This window comes from Manis javanica, chromosome 7 (genome assembly GCF_040802235.1).
Source record: "Manis javanica isolate MJ-LG chromosome 7, MJ_LKY, whole genome shotgun sequence".
Classification (NCBI taxonomy): Eukaryota; Metazoa; Chordata; class Mammalia; order Pholidota; family Manidae; genus Manis; species Manis javanica.
In genome coordinates this window covers 27,507,323-27,534,731 of record NC_133162.1, presented here as the reverse complement: position 1 = coordinate 27,534,731, position 27,409 = coordinate 27,507,323, and the positions used below count along the sequence as shown (strand labels likewise).

Sequence of the window (27,409 nt, the reverse complement as noted above, 5' to 3'; positions counted from 1 at the left end):
TATGGAAAAGCATTTGCATTTTTATTTCATTGTTTAAATGTATGTGAAAATGCTGATAAACATAAGCTGGAGCTGGATGACAGACATGTTTTCAACATAAGATTTTCATCCTATGATGTAACTTTTTCAAAAAAATACTCAATCTTAGGCCTCTTGCTGCAGGCAGGTTCCATGGGAATGCACAAAATAGAGGCAGAGAAATAGTCCCCACGGGAACTGTGATTTCTTTAAAAAACAGGCTGCTACTACTTCCTGTCAAATTCGTAAATGCCCTTCCCCTTGCTTAGTCATCCAGAGAGAAGTCAAAGGGCTCAAAGTCTTTCCGGAAGCGAAGAGCCAGAGTCTCCTCCTCTTCCTTGCTGATCTGACACTGCCTCCAGTCAGACTTGTCAGGAATATTAAGAATGGCTTCACTGGCCAGGACCTCCCTGCACAAAGAGCACAAAGAAGTCCAAATGCACAGTATCAGCCCCAAGCCCCCCTCCTCCCTCTTGTTCCTCTCCAGCCAGAGAGTTCTCTTCAGAATCACCCAAAGTATACAAATTTCTCTGTCTGCTCCTATCATTTTCTTTTGCCCTGAGTGCTACTTCTGCTACTCTGTGTATCAAAAGCATAATCATTTTAAATAACCAGCTCTGGTCCTACCCCTCTTCCCTAACCCCTTGAGCCCCATTACGTCTCTCTCTCTCAAAACAACTTGTAACTGCATTACTGGTACTTAGAGAAGCAGCATGGCACAGTATAAAGAGACTAGGCAGGCCCTGACATCAGAAAGATCAAAAACTTGGTTCATTCTATGCTGTCTATAACTTGAACAGACTACTTCATCTCCAAGTCTTGATTTTCTCACCAATGAAATGCAAAGTAAGGGTTTTGTGAGGTATGGATAGAACACAGTCAAGGCACCAAACTAGTTGTGCTTACATCCTGCTTTAAACTGGTTTTGTCATCCCAATTACACCATGAGTTTGCTGAGGGCCTGACTCAGGCACCTAGTGTCATACCCAGCTCTGACTTTCTGCCTCTCCTAGGGGACTCAGGCCTACATAGGCACAAGAGCACAAACTCAATGTCAACAAAACTTATACTGGTGCTCAGGACTAAAGAATAACTACATACAGACATACACACACTCCCACACAGGCTACCTTCTAACTGTCTCTGCCTTGTATTTTTAGTTATTTTTAATTATTTTGCTATACTAGAATATCTGCACATTTTTATGGTTCACTTTCTACTTTGAAGCTACAATAAATAGAAGAGCTGAAACCAAACACAAGTCTTCTAAAAGTCAGAGGATCTGGGCTCAAGTTCTAGCTTCCTGGGCAAACCTTGAGCCTACTTCTTCAGTGAAGACAACCATCTTTCTTGTAAGCAAGGGGGGAAAAAATGCCTTTTCAGGTATTTTGTTAACTATAAAATGCTACATAACTTGAAAAATAATGTTGAAAATACAGCTGTCATGAGAACAAAATCATTCAGAGAATCTCTCTTTTGAGGGCTTATGTGCCTGTGTACATCTGGAGTCATGTGTCTCTGTCACCAGTGTCCACATCTACATTTGTTGCTGAGGCAGCAACAAAAAGATAATGTCAGATGTTTGAAGTCCCTAATAAACTTGTTCTCATTTATCAGGGGTTTTTTTTGAAAATTTAAACAACTACATTTACTGGACTTATCCAATGGTGGCAGTCTCTTAGAGGCTTTCCAAGTTAGTGCAAGAAGGGTTCAAGGTTGACTCAAAGTTCAGCTCTAACTTGGAAAAAAAGCAGTTGCAAATCACAGACAGCAGTACCCAATAATCTGTTTGTACGTTTTCTACTCCCCTCTATACTCTATTTATTCTTGTCGGCAGCTTCCTGTCTTCAGTCTTTGCCTAAATTTATACCACTCCCTGTATGGTTTTTCAGTCACATTCTGCCTGATATAGGGAGCAAAATGAAGCCTTATCTAGGCCTTACAGAATAATGTGGTTAAGACCTCATGTTTTGGGGTTGAACAGGTCTGGGCTTGAACCTACCACTGTATGATCATGTCCATATGTGATCATGGACAAGCTATCTAACCCCTCTAGAGTCATGCTGGCCACTATAGGAGCCACTAGCCAGATACAGTTATTCAAATTTTAACTCCTAACTAATTAAAATTAAGTCAAATTAAAAATTCAGTTCCTCAGTCACATTAGCCACATGTGGTTAGTGATGACTGTATAGGACAGGGCAGATTTATAGAGCATTTCCATCACTGTGGGAAGTTGTACTGGGCACTGCTCTAGAGTCTCATTCTCCACATTAGTTAAGTTGGAATAAGAGTAACTACCTTACAGAATTGGGAAGATTCAACGAGGCAATTCATGTAAAGTTCTTCGCACAGTGCCTGGCACCCAGCACTAGGAGCATTCACCCCCTTGGGCTAGAATGCCAACACACCAATATTTGCCCTCTAAATCAGTCTCTCAGGCTGTGTCAACTCTTTCTTGAAGCCTTTCAACCAGTGGAAATGAGCTCTCCCTTTTATGAATTTCCAAAAGTACACTGTTCCTTAAAACTTTGTTATGGGACTTTTCACATCTATTACATTACTGTCAAATTTGTAAATACCTCACTTGCCCTAAGACTATAGATTCCTTGGGGCAAGGACTGTTTCCTGTTTGATGTTTTATTCAACTTTCCATGCAGCCCACTACTTTGCACATAATAGATCTAGTGAAAATACATTTAAAATAAGAAAAATAATACAAACCTTCCAAACTGCAAAGGAAAATGCTTTTTAATTCTGTGAAAAAGCTTCTCTCCTGTGTCAAGTTCAACATAAAAATATGCTGCTCCTGGCTGTGCAATCTAAAGTAAACAGAGTTATATGAGAACATAGTGCTTTTAAAATCTAAAACCCTAGCTTATCTCTTATGTTTTAAATTGGCAAAGAGTTCAGTCTAGAAACACAAGAAAAAGGATGTGAGCAGTACAGATCCCAAGTCACTTAGTGGATCTGGAGTTTAAAAAGCCAAACTGGCAGATATTTCAAAAATCATCCCAGTGGCACCCATCCTTCTAAGTTCTTACTGTAGGAAATTTCTAATTTCTTGCTCTTCCAGGAAAGCAATAACACACTGCTGCAATGCATCAACTCAAGGCTAATCAATACGCCATGCTCTAGGTCCTAACTGTCACCACCTCTTTTAACATTTTTGGACCACCTTGATAACACCTCAGGTTCAATATGTCAGAAACCACATCTTTACTTCTCCCTGAACTTCACCTTCCCCTCCTGTTTCACCTGCTTGATGTCAGAGTGCTCTGGGATTTCCAACAGCTCTATCTGTTGCTCCTGTGCTTGGGTAATGAAGGCATCTTTAATGTCATCAGTAGAACAGCAGTTGAGTGGTACAGGAATAACCTAGGGTTTGGGGGGGAGATGGTGAAGGTAGATAGGAGAAATTCTTTGTAGAGGTCCCAGAGAGGTCATACCTCCTGCACAGCCCCCGAGAAGTAGTAATCCATCACAGGGGTGGAGAAACACCCCTCAGCAGAGATTCTCCTCAGGCCAGACAGGCCTGTGTCAGCCTGTCTGTAAGGACTTAAACTTATGAGATAGCCTGCTACATGTAGGAGCCAATCTTTGATGCAAATAAGGCTAGAAAAAAATTTCTTTGTCATCAAGCCCTTACCAGCTCCTATATGATATATGTGGTAGAGTCAGGCCCATTTGAAAACTTAACAAATGTGCCAGAAAGAAAACCACCACAACTACAAACCAATTATCCATGAACAAGCTCCAAATTTCTGAGCTACCAGCTTTATGTAGGCTCTGGGACTGTTTCCTCCCTCTAAGCCTTCACTACTGCTGGGTCTCACACAAATCACCCACTCTTTTCCAAACTCTACCTATCAAGCTCCAAATCTTTCTTGGAACCTTCAATTACCCATTCCTTTTCTAAACAAATCTATGCTGTTCACTTGTACTGACCATGCACTTCCCTATGACTGTTGGAGTTATCAAGAGAAACTCTTTAACCTTTTAAATGACCATTATTTAAAGATAGATGTGAAAATTCATATTAAATACTTTAAATATTAAAAAATTAATTTTATATTAGAGTTAAACATGTGAATATTAATTGAAATTAAATATTTATCAATATCGAGGTCCCCATAGGGCCCTTCCAAGTTCCTGAGCACAGACTGCCTACCTGTAGTTGGAGGTGATGACTCTTATAATTTCTCTCAAACAGAACACACCGTTTCCCTCTATTCTTGAAGAACTGCCTCAGCGTAGCCTTGTACTTTCCCACTTCTTCCACCACCTCTGCTGAAAGCTCCACCACTGACTGGTAGTGTCCAATGGGCAGGATGAGGACATGGTCATCACATAAGCCTCCTTTGGCCAGAGCAAGGTAGCACTAAAGAGGAAGCACACAGAAAAGCAAGAGCTTCTCAGGTTTGCCCTTCTTCCCACCATAGGCTCCATGGCCCTAGTGTGCCACAGGCCTTGACCCCACTAGTGCTCCCCCTAGAGATGGGACTGTGCCAATAATCAAGACAAAAATTGTATGTAAACGATTAGGACTCTTTAGTCTGAAACAACAAAGGCAGGGGAGGGATGTCACAAAGTGTAAAATGAAATTGGGATTCTAGTCAGGTCACAATAAAGGGCTCTCAGATTTTCAGAATAAATTGAGGAAATCATCACCTCCAGAAACCAAAATTAGAATAAATAAATACAAAATAGATGAAAGTGTCTGCAGAAGCACCCCACACTAAGAAATGGTTTGTAAGTATTTCCTTCAGCAGCCTTAGGAAATAGCCAACTCTAGTTATGGGTGACTAGAATACAATTATAACCCTGAAAAATAAACTTTTTTTATTCTGAGTGAATGAAAAAAGGATTAATGGTCTATCTGGATTCCAGGGAAATGAGTGCCAAAGACTAGTATTATTTTATACCTAATTAAGCCCTGCCCAAGGAAAAGTATCTGGGGAAATCTGAAATAGGATGACTTTACTGTGAGACACACGTAATTCATCAGTTTTCCACAGCCTGAATAAAATCATCCTCAAGATCATCTAGTTCTCATACTCTGACTCAGTGCTGACCATGCAACTTTATAATTATTATCTTGGATTCCTAGATACCCATACCAGGAATGAAGATATGGGTATTCCTGTCATTAGGAATCTGTATCTTCAACTACCAAGCAAAACTCTAAATTTATCACTTTAGTCTATAATTAATTGAGAATCAGTTCCTAGCACTACATAATTATAGGTAAAAGTGAATAAACTCAGGTTTCTGAATCCAAAGAGAAAAAAAGAACATCAACAACATGTTTACGAGTGTAAGTATACAGACAACAGAGGACTCCCTTTTTAGGATAATGAAAATCCTATTTTAAGTAGTAATTAATAAAAGCAATTCATCATTCCCAAGTAATATGGACTAAAAATACAAAGAGTTCAAGAGTATACAAAAGCATCACACTGATTTGTCAGAGAGGATGGAAGGGAGGGAGCAATCTTGGGAAACTGGCACTACAAAACTACAGGAGAATTACTATAATCAAAAAGTCAGACAATAACAAGTGTTGGCAAGAATATGGAAAAGCAGGAGCCCGTATACATTGCTGGTAGGACTATAAGATGCCATTCTAGAAAACAGTTTGGCAGTTTCTTAAAAAGGTAAAAAATAAATTTACCAGCAATTACATTCCCAGGCATCTATCCAAAAAGAAATGAAAATGTATGTCCACATAAAGAGATGCATACAAAAGTTACAGTAGCATTACTAATACCCATAAAGTGGAGACAATTCAAATGTCCATCAACTGATGAATTTATATACAAAATCTAGTATATACATACAATGGAATAGTGTTTGACAAAAAAAGCAATAAAAAAAAAACATACTACAACATGGATGAACCTCAAGAATATTATGGTAAGTAAAAGAAGCCAGATCCAAAGACTAAATGTGGTATGATTCCACTTATAGGAAATATCCATGAAAACCAAATGTATGGAAACAAAAAGTAAACTAGTGGTTGTCTGGGGCTGAGGGTGGGAATGGGGATTAACTGTAAATGGGCATGAGGGATCTTATTGGGATGACAGACATGTATTATGGGATGGCTTCACAATTTGATAAGCTTACTACAAATCACTGAATTGTATACGTCAAGTGGGTAAATTTTATGATATGTAAATTATGACTCAATAAAGCTAATAAAAAAAGAAACAGGAGTCTCCTGCTCTGTAAAAGGTCCTTGGAAGTAACTCACATGTGTGCCAATGTTGACCACCAAATGCTTTTCCACTTCAGGGCTGGCAAGACAAAACCAACAGGGTCCTGGAGGCCAAGCTTCATGTGGAAGAAAGCAAACATTATCATGGTCCACACACTCCAGCATATAATCATCCTACAGAACTCAGTCTTGTGTGATCTTTAGAGCCTGCAAAGACTGGTATAGAGCACTGCCACAGTGAGCTGGAACATGCTGTGCTACCACTGTAACCACCACCCTCCCTCCACCCATGAAACCAAACCTTTATTAGGAAAGTTCTGAATTTGCAAACAATCCACAGGTAGGTGAGGTGATCCACAAGTGGACAACCACACACTAAGGTGGCATATAACTGGTAGCAGGCTGCAATGAAAGAACACTGAACTGGGGGTCAGGAGCTCTGGTTCTCATTCCAGCTCTGCCACTAGCCAGCCGCATGACCCTGGGTAATAAGTTTACCCTCCCAAGGTAGCTTCTTCATCTTTGAAACAAGGGAGTAGATAAAGAGGATCTAAACAAAATAGCCTTAAAGTCCTTTCTACCAGTTTGATTATTCTTTTGTGAACCTTTATTTTTGTAGGTTTTGTAGGCTCTTTAGGTCTCATGCTTTACAGACCTAAGGAAAAAAAAGGAGCTTTTTCCTTAGTTCTTATAGGAATAGCCTCAGGCAGCCTCTAAGTCAGGCCATCTTAGTATTATTTTATTCTAATTTTGGTCCTAATGACTCATTGTACAGTTTTCCTCTACCAGAAGATGTTCTCTTAGCAATACTGCTAAGAGACTCAAAATAACAGTTGTCACTCACATAGCAGACCTCTGGGACCAAGGTACTTACGAAGTTTGCAAGGCTGCTTTGTGTGAGGGGAAGACTTGCTGTCTCTACCTGTAGATGAACGCTTCTTTCCGTGCTTTCCATCTAAATCAAAGAAAAATTGGCATGCAGACTCTTCCTGGAATGGCCAACAGCAGAATAGTTAAGTGTTATTAAACTAATAACCATTAGACAAGTAGCCATTCACATTCAAGGAACGTTCCTGCCATGTCATGTTTACTTCTCCTCCCAGCCCTTTCTGACTATCCTAGAAAAGGAAATTAGCTTCCCAGTCCTAATACCTGGCCTCTCAGTCATACTCTTCTCAACACTTATCCAAGTTACCATCCAATTCATATTGTTGGAAAAGCAAGTTAAAATGCAAGCTATAGAGCAATTCTTGCCTAAAACAGACTATAAACCCATCCAAATTCTCTCAATAGGCCATAGCGAGTCCTACAATTTCAGAGGTCAAAGAAGTCCCATTGAGCTTTAATCAAAAAGATGAGAAGGTGGCTCAAAAAAAAAGTCTGAGAAAGGAAGACCATGTGTACTAGTATAAGGGAACTTGACATTCCTTGTTTTAATAAGGGAAAAATTAATTTTTAAAAAGCCTGTTAAGAAATTTCTTCAGTGAATCTTACTTACCTACTAACACTCATTAAAAAAATCACAAATCACATTGCTATCAAGCAGTTGAGTCCTTGCTAACAAAAATAGAGAATTAACTTGAAAAAGTTAATATAACCCCAACATATGAACCAAATTTAGACAAAAATAAAAGACTTAAAATATGAAACTGTTTACCCCAAATCATAATAAAAAACACTAAGTTTACTTATAATCTAAGGCTTCCTAAACATCACAGTGATTTGCCAAGAGAAAAGAAAAAGATTTAGATTCTTGGGATTAAACTTGCCTTATAAACTAAACTATAACCAGGAAATTACCCCTATACTAGGCAATCCTGACCAGAAAATGCCACCTCTCAATTAGAACATACCTCAGGGGTAGGAATTTGCTTTCCTGTGAATGCTTCTTTCTCGGTCTTCCTGTAAGGGTTTTCAGTCACATCAGGAGGTTGTTTCACCAAGTCTGCTGCATTCATTAGTTTCATGGGAACAATACTGAATGCATAAAGATACTTTGGAGAGGAAAAAAAAACATTAAGGAAAATACTGTTTATGTAAATGTAACCAATCTATCTTATTGTGAATACTTCATAGAAAGCTTCAGAAACTGAATAAAGCTAAAAGAGCAGCAACTGGCCTGTCTGTAGTTCAGAGAATAGAGAGCATATCAGATGTTAACTCAGTGATCTCTGCAGGCTAACCAAGGGCTGTGGAAATTACAAGCAACAAATCAAAGCCCCAGCCCTTAAAAAATTAGCCCATACACAAAACCACCATCACTACAAAGCCCAGGGGGACTTGCTCCATAACGCTTGAAGACAAACTGTTTCTGCCTCTATTTCCTTTATCTTTGTGTGTACTTTGTCATCAGAATTATGGCACTGCCATTCTTTTATTCTAATGAAAATAAAATTGGACAACTTAGTGTTTCCCTCTATTATACAATGTCTGCTATAGATGTTGATAAATTCTTTTGGAGGCTAGTGGCAAAGAAGTAAATATTCATATCGATATCTAGAATCTCAGGCTAACGGCACAGATATGAAAAACTTTAGATGAGATATGAATAGATGCTTAACCTCACTACTGATCAGGAAAATGCAACTTATTAACAATGATACACCATCTTTTATCTATGAGATTGGCAAAAACTTTAATAGAAATTTGACACTACCTAGTGAGAATGTGAATAGAAAAAAAAGCTCATACACTGCTAATGAGAGTATAAATCGGAACAAGATTTTGAGGTGAATTTAATAATGCTTGCCAGATTTTAAAATGTGCATACTCTTTGAAGTATGAGTTGCTTAGGGTTGAAGCTAACATGTCCCTGAGAGTGCTATTTGGTCTTTTAAGGGCAGTAAAAAAACCCCACAAATCTAATGTTGCTACGAATGCACTGAACTTAAAAGCTTAAAATATTATGGAAAAAATAGAGTACGTAATTTTTCATCTTTTGTATATACATTGTTTATGCCATGTTATAGTGGAATAATCTTCAGATTAATTACCTATGTATCTTTCCACTTGATTGACTGTTCTGATCTTAGCTCTCTTAATCCACAGTATTCTACTTTTGGCTTTAGGAAATCAGAAATGCTCTCAGGAAAGTGAGAAAAATAACATACTTTTCCAATATATTCTCTTTCATTTGCCTGTACTGTTTTCCAGTAAAAAGAGATTCCAGATATCACTAAGGTTTCCCAAAACCAAGGAGGGTTTAGGTAAATCCTCAAGAGAATTTTACTATTCCTGCTAAAAGAAGCAAAGCAAGTGTACCCATATAAGGGCAAACCCACAAACACTCAGAGATAAGCACATGGATGTGGGAAGAAAGGAACATCATTCCTTTGAAATTTTGTCTATTTTCCAGTGGAAAAACCTTCTCTAAAATCTCTAAGAAAGGACCAAAGGAAACCCGACCTTTCATTACTGCATCTTTGAAAAGGAGTCACTGAGGTACTGGATCTTGTAGTAGAGGAGAAGAGAAGATCTGAGTGCTAAACTGGGCAAGAAAAACTTTTAACAGGCAGACAGTGTATATTAAGCTACCACCAAATATTCAAGTCTTTACCTTTTTCTTCTCTGGATTTCCAACATTTGCCAGAGCTATGAACCTGGTGGCATGCTGTGCAGTTTCCTGGAGAACAATGTGGTTTCTATAATATATTTGAGAGATCACGGGTTACTAACCAACTTTATTTTTGATTTACAATTATGAAATATGTAGACTCTATGGGGCCATGAAAAAAGCATAGGTCCTGAGTCCACCACCACCAGTAAAATAATCTCAGATGTTACCTGCCCATCTAGTAGAATAATCATCCCTACCTCACAGGGCTGTTGCCAGGAAAAAATGGAATCATGTAATCTGAAAGGCACAAAAACTCTAACTTTTGGTTTTAAAAGAGTTGTAAAATTGGCAAAATGTTGGTAATTGCTGAAGCTAGAATTAGGAGGGTTCATTACACTATTCTTTCTTTTGTGTAATAAAAAGCTATAATGAAAACCAAAAAAAAGTTTTAAGTGGAAAAATATGCTTCAAATAGTAATATATAGTACGATTTCATTTTTCTAGGAAAATTATAAAAATCCATGACAGTCTGTATTTCACAGAAAAAAATATGGGAACTACATATACCAAAACACCTTTTTGAGCTATTTTACAAGTATTCTACATTAAAGAACTATTATTTATAATTTTAAAAATTATTACATTATATTTTTTTATTTATAGGACTTGACCATTAATACAGATGCCAATCCTTAGAGTTCTTTACTTTCCTCATGCTACAGAAATTTCCTGAATCTGTCATACATCATTTTATTGAAAAAAAATTACATACCACATTATATAAATCAAATACAGAAATACATGTTCTATATTCACATTATTGAAAGAAAATAAACCAAATTACAGTCTGTCTGCTACAACCCTTATTTTTTTTTTTGCAGAGAGTACCTTCATAATTGGACTGATGGAATATAGTTAGGACTGGTGTCAATATAAGGTGAAAGTCATGCTGTTGCATGTGCAATTTTCTCCAAATTTTAAAATGACTGAAACAAGTTTGTTCTAATTAAATAGAAGCTTTAACAATACATGAAGAGACTGAAGAACAGCTGTATATCCTGCAGAAACGACTTTAGTCCATGTAGTGACTAGCACAGTGGCCTTAAGAACTGTGAACACTTTTTACTGTTAAGCTATCCAGGTGTGCTAGGCAGAATAGTATCTCCCCACGAAAAAGATGTCCGTGTTCTAATCCCCATCCCTTTTTGAATGTTAGCTTACACAGTAAAGGCGAATTAAGGTGACAGATGGAATTAACCAGTTGCTAATCTAATTAAGATAGGGAGATGTCCTGGATTACCTGTGTAGACCCAACATAATCACAAGGGTCCTTAAAAGTGGAAGCAGGAAGCAGAAGAAAGAGGGAAAAATGGCTGTGGAAGAAGGTGAGATTGGTAAGAAAGATTCAACCAGAGTTGCTGGCTGGCTTTAAGATAGAGCAAGGGGGCCATAAACCAAGGAATGTAGGTGGTCTTCAGAAGCTGAAAAAGACAAGGACACAAGATTCTCCCCTATTGCTCCAGAAATAAACACAGCCTGGCCAACACTTTGCTTTTAGCTCACAAGACTTGTGTCAAACTTCTGACCTACACTCTCGTAGGTCAGAATTTTTATTGTTTTAAGCTACAAAATTGTGGTAATTTGTTACATTGGTAATAGAAAACTAATACTGCAAGGAAACTACCAGCACAGATAGAGAACTTGTAAAAATGTTTCCTGCCTTTATTTAAAATAAAAATGACTGATGAAGAATGCCACCCCTGAAACATGGTTTTAATTATGATAAATTGCTCCTCCAAGGAAGAAGCATAAGACTTACAACATAGGGATGCAAAGTATGGACCAACTATAATTCTAGGGACAAATGTTAGTGGAGATTTAACTATGCTAGTATTTTGATCAGGATAGTTCTAAGTTTTGTTTCAGTCCTGGTTAAAAAGTTGACAGGGTTTTCTGTTGTTTTTTTAACAGCTTTATTAAGACGAATTCAAATACCACACAATTCAGCCATTCAAAGTATACAAGAGTTTTTAGTATATTCACAAAGCTGTGAAACTGTCACAATCTAATTTTAGAACAATTTCATCATACAAAAAAGAAACCCCATACCTATTAGCTATCCCTCCAAATAGTCCCTGACAACCACTACTCCACTTTCTATCTCTATGTATTTGCCTATTCTGGGCACATTATATAAACAGAATCATATATTTTGTGTGTGTATCTGGCTTCTTTCATTTAGCAAGGTTTACCCATGTTGCAGCATGTATCAGTACTCCATTCTTTTTTCCCAAATAACATTCCGAAGTACAGATATACTACTTTTTCTTTATCCATTCATCAGGTGATGGACATTTGGGTTGTTTCCACTTTTTGGCTATTATGAATAATGCTGTTATGATCACTTGTGGACAAGTTTTTGTGTTACCCTGTGTTTCCATTTCTCTTGAACAAAAGTGGAACCGCTGGGTCAAACAAAACAAAAGTGGAACTCTAACCTTTCGAGGAGCTGCCAAACTGTTTTGCAAAGTGTCTGGACCATTTGACATTCCTACCAGCAATATTTGAGGGTTCTAATTCCTACACATCCCTGCCGGTACTTGTTATTATTTGCCTTCTTAATTACAGCCATTATCTTAATGGTATGAAGGGGAATCTCCCTATGGTTCTGACTTGGATTACCCTAATGGTTAATGATGTGAGCATCTTTTCATGTGCCTATCAGCCACTGGAATGCGTTCTTCAGAGAAATGTGTATTCAGATCTTTTAAAGTTGAACAGGTTTTGAGTTGCTTGTTCCAATAATCTGTTTTTAGTGCATGTTTTTAGAGAATAACAGGTTTTTTGGCAATGCATATATGGAGACACCAGAAAAATCTGTATTATTTGTGATTACAGTTTAGGTTTTGGGATTATGGTGGGAGGACAGATTATTTTCTTTTTTGCTCACCTATATATTTTTTTAACTTTCAACAACCAAAAAAATTTTTAAAAAGGAAGAAGGTTTTTATAAATTATTTTAGCAATTATCCACGCCCTTCATCAGTGAAGATAATAGAGTTAACTCTTTTCCCTTATAAAACATTGGTTTTATTATCTCTGTAACATATCCTTTAAAAACATCCTTCATTTTCAAGTTCAAAATAAGAAAGAGAAAAAAAATTAATACAAGTTCTTGATTTCCAAACTGAAATAATTCTGAAGTGATTACACTGAGACACCAGTTTTCAAAACTATAGTACTGGTCTGACCTGACTGAAATGGGACCTACTGTGCTACATAAAGTTATGATGATTAAACAGTATTGTTACTTAAATTCCTTAAGCCTTTAAGATAGAGCAAGGGGGCCATAGTCCAATCCCTTGTACTTCAAATTAGGAAGCAAACTCAGCGAAGCTGAATGATTTGAGAGCCACTTATTTCAACGCCTGAGTAGCCAAAGGGAACCAAGATGTTAAATGGCTAAAATGAACCAGAAAACTTTACACAGTATATTCACAGCAAATTCTTCAAAATGCCAAAATAATGAAACTCTTCTCACCGATATGGCAGCCTTTCATAGTAGGTCTTTTCCAAAGCAGCAAAATGATATCTTGGTTTCAAGCTTGTGACAAGACTGGAGACCAAAGAAGAGCCACATTTTTTGGTATCCACTTCTCCCTGGTAAACAGAAACTCAGTCATCATAGCAGACCTAAGAGTTATCAAGAAATGCAAAGAAATAACAAGACACTTTGAAATATCTTTGGAATTTGTATGTGGATCCAATGTAGGCAATAGGATTTGCATAGTGAATCCCATGCGTATGCAATCAGAGAACTCTCCAACACATAAGGGGAACTGGACTATTGTGAATGCAGAAATAGGAACAATTGCTGGAAGCCAAGAATTAAAAGGTAGTAAGTCCTCCATACTAATACCCAAAACAAGGTTTATTCTGATCTTTTTTGGAAAGTAAGTTCTCTCTCTGGAGCCCATAGATTATGCTTCTGTAATTCTCTTGTTATGCAACTGTAGTGCCGAAAATGCAGATAGTCATAGTCATAGTGCAGAAAATAAGAATTAAAAGCTAGCTTTCAGGATTCCTAGGATCTATAGAATAGTTGGTATGCAATATTCAGGATTTCATCACATAAGCATGCCATCCTTTATTTTGCCTCAGTCAAGGAAGACACGGTTTATAGAAGGGCATACCATGCTCTTGCTATAAAGTCTGTAACGCAAAGTTCGTCAAAAATTAGGATGTTCTCAGAACATCCCTAGCTTCCATTAACAACAAATTAAGTTATCTCTCACTCATAATATTTACGAACTCTAAGAGAAGGCAGTAGCTGGAAATAAATAAATTAACAAAGTTAATTTTCCATTAAGTAAGGCAAGAACTTCCTTTTGTCTTATGCTTGCCTCCTTCAGGTTTCTGCTGAAGTCAAGGAACTGGCCTTGAGGTTAGTTGCAGTATCTTAGGAATGGTAAGCTATATTGTTTTCTCATGTATAAATATCTTATATGGCTTTCTATGAACTTCAATGAAATTCCTTTTCAGCATCCCCTAAATGAAGGGGACTTGTTCTTCTCATCCTTCCTTAAGGGCATCACGTGTGTCTTTCTCCCTTCCATCTTAACCTTAGTAGTCCTTCCCTGTTTCTTCCCTGGATTTGCTTTATTATATCTTTTCTACACTGCAGTACTGCCCCTTATGTTCTAGGTGGAAAGTAAACATGGATTTGTTAAAGAGGAAGAGAGCATTGTCCCTTTTTTCAACATCCTCCTGACCATGATTGCTATCTTGTTGCCTTTTTGGTCATAGATAAATCATGCTGACGTTGGCAGAGAGTGGTCTATAAGACCCTTTTCTGGATGATTACTGATAACTCTGCATCTTTTAACTAACATTTGGTCTCTAAACGCATTTTACATTTCCCTTCACTGAAGCTCAGCTGCTGCTTTCTGTCTTCATGCACAACCTTTTAAGGTCTTCCTTAGGCTTATTTCCACCAATGAAGGATTTCACAACCCAGGATAAGCTGTCACTCACCAACCTAGTGTATGTCCTCTCCTGGTTTGATTATAAAAATATTAAGATTAAATGCAATGGTGAGCTCCAATACATCCCAACATGAAAGCTTTCACATTAGAGAAGTACCAGGTTTTCAGTGTCTCAATTCCTATCTTTCAATCAATATCTTCAATCCCATTTAATATCATATAAAAGAACATTTTGATAACCGAAAAGCTACAATCTGGAATCAAAGAGGGGAAATAAAACTACAAAGCTGGTACTAGTTGTAAATCTTTTCCTAAAAATTAGTGAACCTTCAAAACATAGTACAGAATATAAATACCTATTCATTTATAATTAAGATTTCAGCAACCTCATTTTTGATATGCTTTCTTAAGATCAACTTTTGTTTTTGTTAGCTAATAGAGCTTTCGGTATCCTGAAAAAATTAACAAAAGATTTTTACTGAAAGGTACAAAGAGGTGAAATACTCAATATAAAGAGTAAAAAGAGCCCGAGTAAGCCAGTGCAATTTGCTTTTAGAAATTCCCATCAAACAAGCACTACTCACAGAAGAATTCCCGAAGCTCCCCACATACTTGGGCCAGGGGGATGTAAGCAAGATATCAACACCCTTAAATTGGGATGCTGAACACAGCATTGTTCTCAGGGAAGACACATCCTGGGGACTAAAACTGTAACCTGGGACCGGCTCATTTAAAGACTCTGTCCCACTGAGGTACACAATCTGCAGTCCTGAGCTTCCAGTGAAGATACCTTTACGACCTGGGATCAAAGAAAAATGGACAGGTTTTAGTCAAAACTACAGACTGAAATGTCATTATGGTGATGAATCTCTCTCCCCATGCTAGTAACTCACCACCTCCCTGCTATTCTACATGTCTGTGGCTCCTAGATTCCCCTTTCTGGTTGCTAGATCTCAGTGCTGGATGGCTACAACAATATTCCTGTTCAGGAAGAGCAGCCCTTAAGTGATTCTGCTGAAGCCCATGGGCCAATCTGCTTATCCCAGGTTCCTTAAAATGAAAAAGCTGGAAAGCAGCTTCATTAAGGAGCTTAATGAAATAGTATTAAAAGTAGAAAAAGGAAAAGACACATATGGTTGCATTTATTCACAGTTTTAAGAAAAAGGCTTTCTGCCTTCTAGAAACTCTACATGGACTTAAAAAAAACCCAGACACCTGGACAAAGGGACAGACAATGGAAGAAAAAATAATTGCAGCTCTGAGGAAGGTACAGTCTAGATGTACTCTTCATGCAAGCAGCAGCTTACAGTTGAAGGAAAACACTTGGAAAAAATAAATTAGAGATTCTACCCTTGTCTAAATTTACTCCTGGCTTTGTGCCCTTGCTTCCTGTTGCCTTCAAGACCTTGCTTCTGGGCCTTCAATTTTCACCTTCCTTTCATCTCTTTTGGAGTCTCTTCTCAACTGGCTGTTTCCAGTCAGAAAAGAATAGAATATTAAACATACTAACTAATAAAGGAATATACATACTAATAAAGGAATACACAGTTTAACTCACAAAAGGAACATACTAATAAACCAATAAAGGAACACACACACTAACTGATAAACTTCCTTCTCTTCAGTTTAAAAATTCTCAAGAGTAGTCCGTGCTAACTGCTCTCGCTCTTTCTTAGTTCCTTAGCCCACTGCAATCTAGTTTCCTCTCCCACCACTCTCTTAAAGGTCACTAATCACCCTATAAGTGCCAATGGTCCCTACTCCTGAAGCTATTCTCTCCTTAGTGTCTATGAACTTGATTGTATCTTTACCTCTCCAAACCCTCTAATCGCTTTCATCTCTTTGTCTACCCTTTAGATGAAAATATATGCTCCCCACCACAAAGTACTATCATTTGCCTTCTTCCCTTCTTATTTCTTCTTAAGTCCCCAGTAATAATTTGATCTTCTCAGCTTTACTTTTCATCTTTATGGAACCAACTCCCCGAAATCTATACTCTTCAACTTGACCTTGTTAATACATTCTAGAAAGGTTACTTCCAACTGCATGTTGATGTTCTGCCAGCACTTCAAGCTCACTATTACATGTTCACTGTCAAGTTCATCGTCTGCTTCTCCTTCTGCATCTCAAAAACCTCTTTCACAGAAATAACCCAAATACCTCAGCTGCTCTTTCAACTCCTGGAACTAAATTCATTTGGTAAAATGGCTGCCATAAACACCTACAGCTGTGGTCTTAATCCAACTCTAGTAACTACAGTAAGATCTTACTGTTAAGATCTACAACAAAAGGATTTCAAAATGTGTATCTTGCAACTGTGGTTAAAAACAGCAAAAGTCCATTCCTCAATTTTTTGCCTAAAGGAGCCACATATGATTGAGGCAAGATGAGATGAGATTGCTTACATGAGGGTCACAGTCAGACATAAGAGAAAAAAAGGGTAAGAAGGATTATAGCAGGGAAGAGAGTGGGAAGACATTTACAACAAAGGAAGTGTAGATACTTTCCAGCGAAACGAGAGACCAAGAAAGTGGAAATGTGAAGAGAAGTAGAGCTGTTTTAGAAAAATGAGTTGAATAATCTAAGAGGTCATACGTAGACTGACAGCAGATGGGAGGAAAACAAAATCAAAATTTGACAGTGCTTTTTAAAATAGCCAGACAATGAAAAACACACTAAAAGAGATTAAGGGGGTTGTGGAGGGAATGACTTTAACCTGGAATTGAACAGCAGACCTGGAACCAGAAAAAAGACAGAGAGTGAAAAACCCAAGGATCAACACTAAGAACTTGAGTTTTCAAAAGCTTAGTGAGACCTAGAACTATAGCTAGTTAGGAACCTAACAAACAAGCTGACAAGTATATAGCTTAGCAATGCTACCAGGTGAGACCACATAAATGGAATTTTTCACATAATTTATACCATAAGGACTTCATACACTGTAGTCAAATAGGCTATTCCTCTAGTTGGCTGAAAGAGTATATATTGGGTTGAGGGAACACAAGGAACCTGGGGAGAGGTAGCTGAGACCACAAGGAAAAAATGCCACAGTTCTAAGAGTATAGAAACAGACTCTGGAAAAGAACTCTCTGACCCCCATTCTCTCAGGCAGTAATGGTAGAAGAATCCAGCCACAACTTTTCTGGGAGATTAATTCCTGGGGACACTTTATTATATTCATTACAAACACCAAAAATATTAACTTACCTAGATAAGTAATGTTTTCAGCTAATTCACACCCATCAGTATCTTGGAAATATTTTACTGTTTCCTGGTTATTGGCACCCAGCACAAAAGTCTGAATAGGAGCTAGTGAGAGTAACAGACATGACATCATAGTTACCAGATCTGCTTTGGAACCTGAGAAATGCTTGCCTTTATGAAAAATAATCATGGCAAAAGTAGAGTCTGCAATTCTACATGTGGAACATGCTTACCACTTAGGATATCCTGTACCCAGCCCTATGGCCTGACTATTAAATGGTATCACTAGGCTGAGGAAGAGACCTCTAAAGCAGATAGTCAATGTAAAATTAGGTAAACACAGACCATAAGGAGCTTAATGAAAGAGTATTAAAAGTAGAAAAAGGAAAAGACACATATGGTTGCATTTATTCACTTCTTGCCTACTTAGAAAAGAATTATTTTTCTGAAATTAAATACAACCACATTCAAAATGTGAACCTTTAGATGCAACAACATCCTTCCCAGCTCAATGCAGAGCTCAAAGGGAAATTCTTAAATAATTGACACATGTGAGAAACAACCCAGAAAGAACTGAGTTAACCTTGAAACTCAGCTAGAAATCACTTGTTAAATAAAAATAATTTCTATACCTTTCTTGATGCCAGTTTTATACTCCTCCCATTCAGCATCTGTAGCGGAACCAAAGAAATTTCCTACACACAACAGCAGCTAAAATGAGTTTTTTAAACAAATGTATGAGTTATTCTTGTATCAAACAGTACATAATTGACAGTAACATTATTCAGCTAAATTTCCTACTTAATGACCCCAAACCAGGTTTTTTCCTTAATCAATTTGCAGAATTTCAATATATGATTCTTTAGTAGCAATTACAGTAGTTAGTCTGATTCTATAGGTTACTAAATTTTGTCTCACTGGCTGTCAAACTCAAGTCAGATATGGGAACAAGGAGGAGGTCAGGGACAGATGGACAAATCAACCTTGAAGAATCCCTCTGTGAAACACAAAACTTTAAATATTAGATATCCCAAGAGATACACGGCATAAAAAACACATTTCCTGCCGATTGTCTTCACTCAACCTTTAACCCAACGAACAAATTATCCCCAATCTCTACTCTTCTGGACCCGAGGAGTTTAGAGTCTAGTTTGCAACAACACATGACATTTATATAAGACTCTTCAGTTTGTGAAGCACTTGTATTTATGTTATCTGACTTAATCTATACCATACACTCATGAAATAAATCTGCACCTCCCAAACTCAGTGGTCAAAATCACTTAGGGAGGTTTTGCTAGTCTATTTTCAGTTCTGTGTACAGTAATAAAGATACAAATTAAAAAAGCATAAAAACGAAAACAGGTCTTCCTTTCCCCCACCACTCTACATCTACTAAGTGCCTATGTTCATAAAAGGAACTCGATCTAACAAAAAAGGAGTGTATGTTGAATCAAGAAATGAATAAAGGAGCCCAAATCTTATTTTAGTATGTTTGACAACAACCATAAGGTTAAATTCAGTAAAAAGAAACATCTTACATCAAAGTTTCCACTTTTCTTATGAATTGCTTGAACTCTATTGAATAAAACATCAAACTTTCCTTCAACGTCTCCACAAGCCAAGCTGCAAACAAGAGATAAACGTTAAGGCAATTCAGGAAACAGGAATGGGCCTGCCAGGTTTGATATACACTAGTCTTCCTGGATCAGGCAGATACGTGATCCAGTCTCTCAGAGGTCATCTGAGAAGTTTAACGCATGTGAACTACTACTGATCGTTGCGCAGCTCCATCTAACGGTGTCACCAACACCTTGAAATCACCACATCTAAAATTCAGCTTGTCACTTCCTTCAAAATTGAACCAGCTGCTTCTTCTCACTTCCCAAATTCTACTGGCTGGGGCTCCTGTGGACTTGATCACCAAGAGTCCAAAATTCCTCTTTTGGTCATCAAGTCTCACCAATTTCTTTTTCCAAATATCTTTCACATTCATTCCATCCTTTTTATTTCCACTGCCACTATCTTAGCACAGGGCTTCAATCTTCCACTCAATAAGCATGTACCGGATGCCTACAATATGCCAAGTACTATGCTAAAACGTATTACAAGTATGAAGAGAAGGAAGACTCAGTTCAAGCCTCAATTAAGTTTACAATCAGGGAAGGGGATATCCTCTTCCTACAAGAAACTACAACTGGAAGGCTACAACTGGAGGTGTGTGTCTTAAAAGCCTTATGGAGCAGAGAGGTAGAATGTGGTAAGAGCTGAGGTAAGCAAAGCAAATTGGCCCTTAGCAGTAAAGCAACTTGCTCTGTTAGCTCATTTCTGTTTTCATAATCCTGATTAACATGGTTTTTCCATATTTCACATCATTTTCTTTATGTCATTTAACTCATCTTGAATTATTTTAGTTCTTCCTGTGTCAGTATGTATTTCACTACCATATGGACAATGGTTTATTGTCCATATCACTGAACAATTTCAAGCTGGGTAGTGACATGACCATATCAGGGAAAGATTATTTTAGAAACAAGTGAAAGATAGTATAGAGGAACAAGTGACCATAAGTAAAAATGCCACAACAAGGGCAATGTCAAATGAAGATAGATGGTGAGGAGAGAGACAGATGAGAAATTTAGACTTCTGAAGACATGAGCACAAACTGGAGTGGAGAAGTAAAAGGGCAAATGAGGGAGGACAAATGGAGGATAACAGCAAGGCCAAGCAACTGAGAGTTCGAATGATGTGGCAGAGCCAAAATCAGAAATGTAATGAATCTAGTATTGCACACAAAGCAGAGAATATGATTACTACATTTTCTCTAATGCCTTCCCTTCTTCCTATCCATTCTACATAAAGCTACAGTTTAATGTTTTTTTCCTTAAAAACATCAAGAAAACTCCATTGCCTGCAGAACCACAATCTTCCACAAGTCCCTGCTCCCTTTTTCCTGTGCTTTCTCCTAGTTTGCCCAACAGAAAACCTTCTCTACTGTCAATCTGATCACACTTGTTTCTGCCATTCCTTGGGATAGTTATTCCAAACAGTCCCAACCCTACCCTTCCTGAGTCTAAATTCTTCCCATCCTTCAAGGCCTACCACATCTCTTTAGCCCTCCTGATGGGCTCAGAAAGTCACTCTCTTCTCAAAACTTCAAAAGCCCTATAGCATTTCAGAAACAACTTTGTAATGAACAACTAAGCATTTTTATTTTTCTTCTGAGCACCACCTCTTCTGGGAAGCCCTTCAGTCACTATCAATCACTAATTCCTGATGCTCCCACAGGATCCTGCACCTCCCCTACGATAGCAGTAGCCACATGGAATCGTAATCGCTTTTGGGAGAGCCATCGTCCAGTTTGTACATCATAAGCCACCTCAGAATTCATCATCTCTTCATCTGGGACCCTTTCCAGTATTTCCTACCCAACTGAAGAATGAGAAATCTAAGAACCCAACAGTGCTGATTTCTTTTCACTCACAACAAAACCATCTTCAAGTCCTGTTGATTTCATCTCCTTAATAAACCTGGAATCCCTGCACTTTGCTTTTGCTATCACTCTACCTAATCCTCACTGTCCTCTACTCTGGTTCTAGTTATTCTCCACATTGCAGGCAGAATCGCTTTCCAAAATGCAAATTTGATTCCGTCACAGTGTTCTAAAAGATTTCAATGGCTTTTTTAAGATAAAGACAAAAATATTAATCAAAGCCAATCCCTCACTCTGGATTCCTCACATCAGGTCAAATATCCTACCATACGCCCTTTAAGGAACTATGAAGCATTTTATTCCTGGCATTTATCAATTCATCACTACCATAATTTTACACTATCTGAGTTTTTATTTTTATGTCCCTCTAGACTATAAGCTCCACTAAAGGAGAAGAAACTCCATCTAGAAAATGCTGATCACAGAGCTGGCACACTGCAATACAGTTCAATAACTATTTGTTGAAAGAATGAATGAATGAACGAATGGAAATCCTCTCTTCACCACCTCAGCAACACCTCCACCCAAAACACTGGGCCAGGACAGGAGCTCTATCTATCCTGTCCACCACTGACCAGGGCCCAACAATGCGCCCCATACCTAGAAGCCTTCATTAATAAATAGGTGTGGTGCGGGGAGAAATGAAGGGTAAATGAAGTGTCAGAAGCCAGCACAGACTAAAATGAAGGAGGCCTGACGCACAGAGCATCCGCGACTCCCACGGAGTGTTGCCAAAAGAGCTCCCCTCGGAAGCGGAAACGCCAGGAGGAGACGCCAGGCCGGCCAGGCAGAGAAATGATCGGGGTCTACCAGCTACAGCCCCACTCGCGCCCCCACCTTTTCTTCCTCCCTTCCAGTCCTGAGAAAGACACCCCCGACGCCTAACGCACCCCCCACCCCAACCCAGACAAGAGCGCCAGAACGCGCACACGCGCGCATTTCTGATTCAAGGTCACTCACAGGCGCAGCGGTTTCTGTGCCATCAATCCCAACAGCCCGAGTTGGGACGACCACCCAAAACTGGTACTCCGAACCCAGAACCGCACAGGAAAACGCGGCGGCACTCTAAAACGTCAACGCACTCCAACCAATGAGGCTTTACTTATCTACGGCGAGCGCCAGGGGACAACAGTTTCTCAAGGTAGTTTGCCTCCAGGAATCAAGAACAGTAGAGGAAGGGGGAATGATAGAAAGTATCCCACCTATGATTTTTTTATTTTGGGGCATTTGAAGTTATTTTAGATGCTAGAAAGTTCCCGGAAAAGGCTGGACCCTAGCCTAACAAAACCATATATTAGGGTCCAACCTAACACATAAGTCCAGTGGGCAAGGTGCTTTGGACTTATGTGTAGAGTCACTACTTGTCTTCTCTGTGTTGCACATTCCTCCCCGTGCCCCCCGCCCCCCAATTTCCTTCTCTTTTATGGCTAATATTTCATTGTGTTTGTGTCAAATCACAAAACACAATGACAAGGTTTTAAGGAAAGGAAAGGAATCATTTATTAATATGCCAGCGAATGAGGAAGTGGCAGGCTTATTTATGCCTTAAAGAACCACTGTTCCCCAGAAGCACAAGCAGTTAGGCAGTTAGGGCTTTTAAAGAGAAAATTGTGGGAGAGAGGCTGTGGTGTTCACAGCACAGAGTAACAACTTGCAAGGATCTAAGCGGACATTCTTGCACCAATTCAGTTGCTTTTTGTTTCTCTTACAGGTTCCTTCGCGGTGCTCTGGGTCAGGATGGCTTGCATTCTGCACAGTTTGCTTTCTGCTTTATCTCTGATGCTGAGACTCACAAAACAGGAAGAACAAAGAGAAACTGTCAACTGTTAATGGTTACAAAGTTTTGGAGGCTTCTTGAGTTCATTTTCAAGTTAATGTTAGTGTTAAATTTTAAATCCCAGAGATTTAATTCAGTTTTCCTGTTACACATACTGCTATACATGCTTTTTTGGTAAAAATTTAACCTATCAAAAAGTTAAAAGAATAGCTATAACCTTGATTCACTAAGTGTCCACATCTTGCCAAATTTACTTGCATGCTCTCTTGCTCCTTCAAGGTGAGAGCTCTTTTATTCTCACTGAATAATTTAAACTAAATTGCAGACATCAGGAATAGCTCAGCAGGCCATTTTCTAAGGATAAGGACATCCCCCTACATAACCATAATACCATTAACACACCTAAGACTATTAACACTAAGTCAATAATATCACCTAATACACACCCATATTTAAAGCTCTCCATTTGTCCCTCACAATTTATTTTATATCTGGGGATTGTTTTCATTCAGGATCCAATCTTCACTCTTGCACTGCACACACTTGATCCAGCACTTCCACTTCTGGGTATATCCAAAGGAAACAAAAACAGGGTACCAAAGAGATATCTGCACCCCCATCTTCACTGAAGCATTATTCACAACAGCAACATATTGAAACAACCTAAGCCTCCACTGAATGGAAAAGAAAATGTGAGATATGTGCACACACAAACACAATGAAATATTAGCCATAAAAGAGAAGGAAATTGGGGGGAGGGGGCCCGAGGAGGAATGTGCAACACAGAAGACAAGTAGTGACTCTACAGCATCTTACTACACTGATGGACAGTGACTGTAATGGGCTTTGTGGGGGGGACTTGGTGAAGAGGGGAGCCTAGTAAACACAATGTTCCTCATGTAATTGTAGATTAATGATACCAAATTAAAAAAATAAAATAAAAGAGAAGGAAATTCTACCATTTCCAACAACATGGATGACCTTAAGGGCATTATGTTAAATAAAGTAAGTCAGAGTAAGACAAATACTGCATCATCTCACTTATATGTGATATCTAAAAAAGTCAAAATCAAAGAAATGGAATGTAGATTAGTGGTCGCCAGGGGTGTGATAGTGGGGGGAGTGGGGAGGGAATGTAGGAAATGTTGGTCAAAAGGCACAAACTTTCAGTTATAAGATGGGTAAATTCTGGGAATCTAATGTACAGCATGGTGAATATAGTTAAAAATACTGAATTGGGAGGCGGGAGCCAAGATGGCGGCGTGAGTAGAGCAGTGGAAATCTCCTCCCAAAAACACATAGAGCTATGAAAATATAACAAAGAAAAATCTTCCTAAAATAGAGACCACAGGACACAGGACAACATCCAGACCACATCCACACCTGCAAGAACCCAGCGCCTTGTGAAGGGGGTAAGATACAAGCCCCAGCCCGGCGGGACCCGAGCGCCCCTCCCCCCGGCTCCCGGCGGGTGGAGAGAAACCGGAGCAGTTTTTTTTTTTTTTGGCGAGCGCTTTTTGGAAGCCTTAGAGGGACGGGCCCCCGTTGCTGGGGAGGCAGGGTGGCGGGACCGGTGAGGAGGTGCCTGGGAACGGCGCCGGAGGACAAAGAATATCCCGCGTTTCTCCCTGCGAGACCTGGGGGCGGGTGCCTGAGACCGGTGCCTGAGGACGGAGGAGGTCGCGCGTTTTTCCCCTTTTTTTTTTTTCTCTTTATGGCAAGCGCTTTTTGGAAGCCTTGAAGGGACGGGGACCCCAGTGCTAGGGAGGCACGGTGGCGGGACTGGTGAGCGGGTGGCTGGGACCGGCGCCTGAGGGCAAAGAATATCCCCCGTTTTTCCCTGCGGGACCGGTGGGCGGGTGCCTGAGACCGGCACTTGAGGACAGAGGAAATCGCGCGTTTTTCCCCTTTTATTTTTCTCTTTTCTGCGAGTGCTTTTTGGAAGCCTAAAAGGGACAGGGACCCCGGTGCTAGGGAGGCAGGGCGGCGGGACTGGTGAGCGGGTGCCTGGGACCGGCAACTGAGGACAAAGAATATCCCGCATTTTTCCCTGTGGGACCGGTGGGTGGGTGCCTGAGACCAGCACCTGAGGACGGAAGAAATCGCGCGTTTTTCCCCTTTTTTTTCTCTCTTTTTGCCAAGTGCTTTTTGGAAGCCTTGAAGGGACAGGGACCCCGGTGCTAGGGAGGCAGGGCGGCAGGACTGGTGAGCGGGTGCGTGGGACCAGTGCCTGAGGACAAAGAATATTGAGCGTTCCTTCCCTGCGGGACCGGTGGGTGGGTGCTTTTTGGAAGCCTTGAAAGGACAGGGACCCTGGTGCTAGGGAGACAGGGCAGCAGGACCAGTGCGCGGGTGCCTGGGACCGGCACCTGAGGAAAAAAAAAAAAAAATCGCGTGTTTTTTCTTTTTTTTTTCCTTTCTGTTCCCTCTCTCATTGTTGCTGTTGTTGTTTTGGTTTGGAGAGTGCTTTTTGGAAATCTTAAAGGGGCAGGACAGGTCACTTAGACCAGAAGCAGGGAATCTGGGGATCTCTGGGCACTCTAACCCCCTGGGCAGCAGGGAGCACAGAGGCCCCTTACGGAGATAAATAGTCTCCTGGCTGCTCCCCCTCTAACGGGGCTCCACCATTTTGGAGGAACAGCCCCAGCCAGGCCAAGCCCACAGCAACAGTGGAGATAAACCCCAAAGCAACTGGGCAGGAAGCAGAAGCCCTGTCTGCGCACAGCTGCCCAGCACAAGCCACTAGAGGTCGCTATTCTCCCAGGAAAAGGCTACAAACCAACAAGAAGGGAAGCTCTTCCAGCGGTCACTTGTACCAGCTCTGCAGACTATCTCTATCACCATGAAAAGGCAAAACTACAGGCAGACAAAGATCACAGAGACAACACCTGAGAAGGAGACAGACCTAACTAGTCCTCCTGAAAAAGAATTCAAAATAAAAATCATGAACATGCTGACAGAGATGCAGAAAAAAATGCAAGAGCAATGGGATGAGATGCAGAGAAAAATGCAAGAGCAGTGGGATGAGATGCAGAGAAAAATGCAAGAGCAGTGGGATGAAGTCCGGAAGGAGATCACAGATGTCAGGAAAGAGATCACAGAAGTGAAACAATCCCTGGAAGGATTTATAAGCAGAATGGATAAGATGCAAGAGGCCATTGAAGGAATAGAAGCCAGAGAACAGGAACGTATAGAAGCTGACATAGAGAGAGATAAAAGGATCTCCAGGAATGAAACAACACTAAGAGAAATATGTGACCAATACAAAAGGAAAAACATTCGTATTATAGGGATACCAGAAGAGGAAGAAAGAGGAAAAGGGATAGAAAGGGTCTTTGAAGAAATAATTGCTGAAAACTTCCCCAAACTGGGGGAGGAAATAATCGAACAGACCATGGAATTATACAGAACCCCCAACAGAAAGGATCCAAGGAGGACAACACCAAGACACATAATAATTAAAATGGCAAGGATCAAGGACAAGGAAAGAGTTTTAAAGGCAGCTAGAGAGAAAAAGGTCACCTATAAAGGAAAACCAATCAGGCTAACATCAGACTTCTCAACAGAAACCCTACAGGCCAGAAGAGAATGGCATGATATACTTAATGCAATGAAACAGAAGGGCCTTGAACCAAGGATACTGTATCCAGCACGACTATCATTTAAATATGATGGTGGGATCAAACAATTCCCAGACAAGCAAAAGCTGAGGGAATTTGCTTCCCACAAACCACCTCTACAGGGCATCCTACAGGGACTGCTCTAGATGGGAGCACCCCTAAAAAGAGCACAGAACAAAACACACAACATATGAAGAAGGGAGGAGGAGGAATAAGAAGGGAGAGAAGAAAAGACTCTCCAGACAGTGTATATAACAGCTCAATAAGCGAGCTAAGTTAGGCAGTAAGATACTAAAGAAGCTAACCTTGAACCTTTGGTAACCACGAATCTAAAGCCTGCAATGGCAATAAGTACATATCTTTCAATAGTCACCCTAAATGTAAATGGACTTAATGCACCAATCAAAAGACATAGAGTAATAGAATGGATAAAAAAGCAAGACCCATCTATATGCTGCTTACAAGAAACTCACCTTAAACCCAAAGATAAGAATAGACTAAAAGTCAAGGGATGGAAAAACATATTTCAGGCAAAC

General features: G+C 39.5%; 1 protein-coding gene and 1 non-coding gene across 4 annotated transcripts; both read right to left on the bottom strand.

Moving 5' to 3' along the window:
- On the bottom strand, positions 1-22,564 carry CWF19L1 (CWF19 like cell cycle control factor 1). 3 transcript variants are annotated; one of them, XM_017680256.3, is made up of 14 exons: positions 22,437-22,564; positions 19,525-19,609; positions 18,616-18,694; positions 17,987-18,088; positions 15,364-15,578; positions 13,336-13,454; positions 9,795-9,879; positions 8,092-8,232; positions 7,113-7,227; positions 6,275-6,354; positions 4,190-4,399; positions 3,277-3,396; positions 2,743-2,840; positions 1-428 (listed from the first exon to the last, which is right to left on the bottom strand). In XM_017680256.3, the coding sequence occupies exons 1-14, from the start codon at positions 22,457-22,459 to the stop codon at positions 284-286; spliced, it is 1,617 nt and encodes a 538-aa protein (XP_017535745.1). In that variant the 5' UTR covers positions 22,460-22,564; the 3' UTR covers positions 1-283. The 3 variants fall into 3 exon arrangements, with proteins under 3 accessions (XP_017535745.1, XP_036857249.1, XP_017535746.1); XM_037001354.2 differs by lacking the exon at positions 22,437-22,564 and having other exon boundaries at positions 18,616-18,678; XM_017680257.2 differs by lacking the exons at positions 17,987-18,088; positions 18,616-18,694; positions 19,525-19,609 and having other exon boundaries at positions 22,437-22,540.
- LOC118968907 (small nucleolar RNA SNORA12) lies at positions 3,601-3,748 on the bottom strand. Its single transcript, XR_005056781.1, has one exon. It is a non-coding gene; the product is annotated as a small nucleolar RNA SNORA12 (small nucleolar RNA).
- Positions 22,565-27,409: the final 4,845 nt, after the last annotated feature.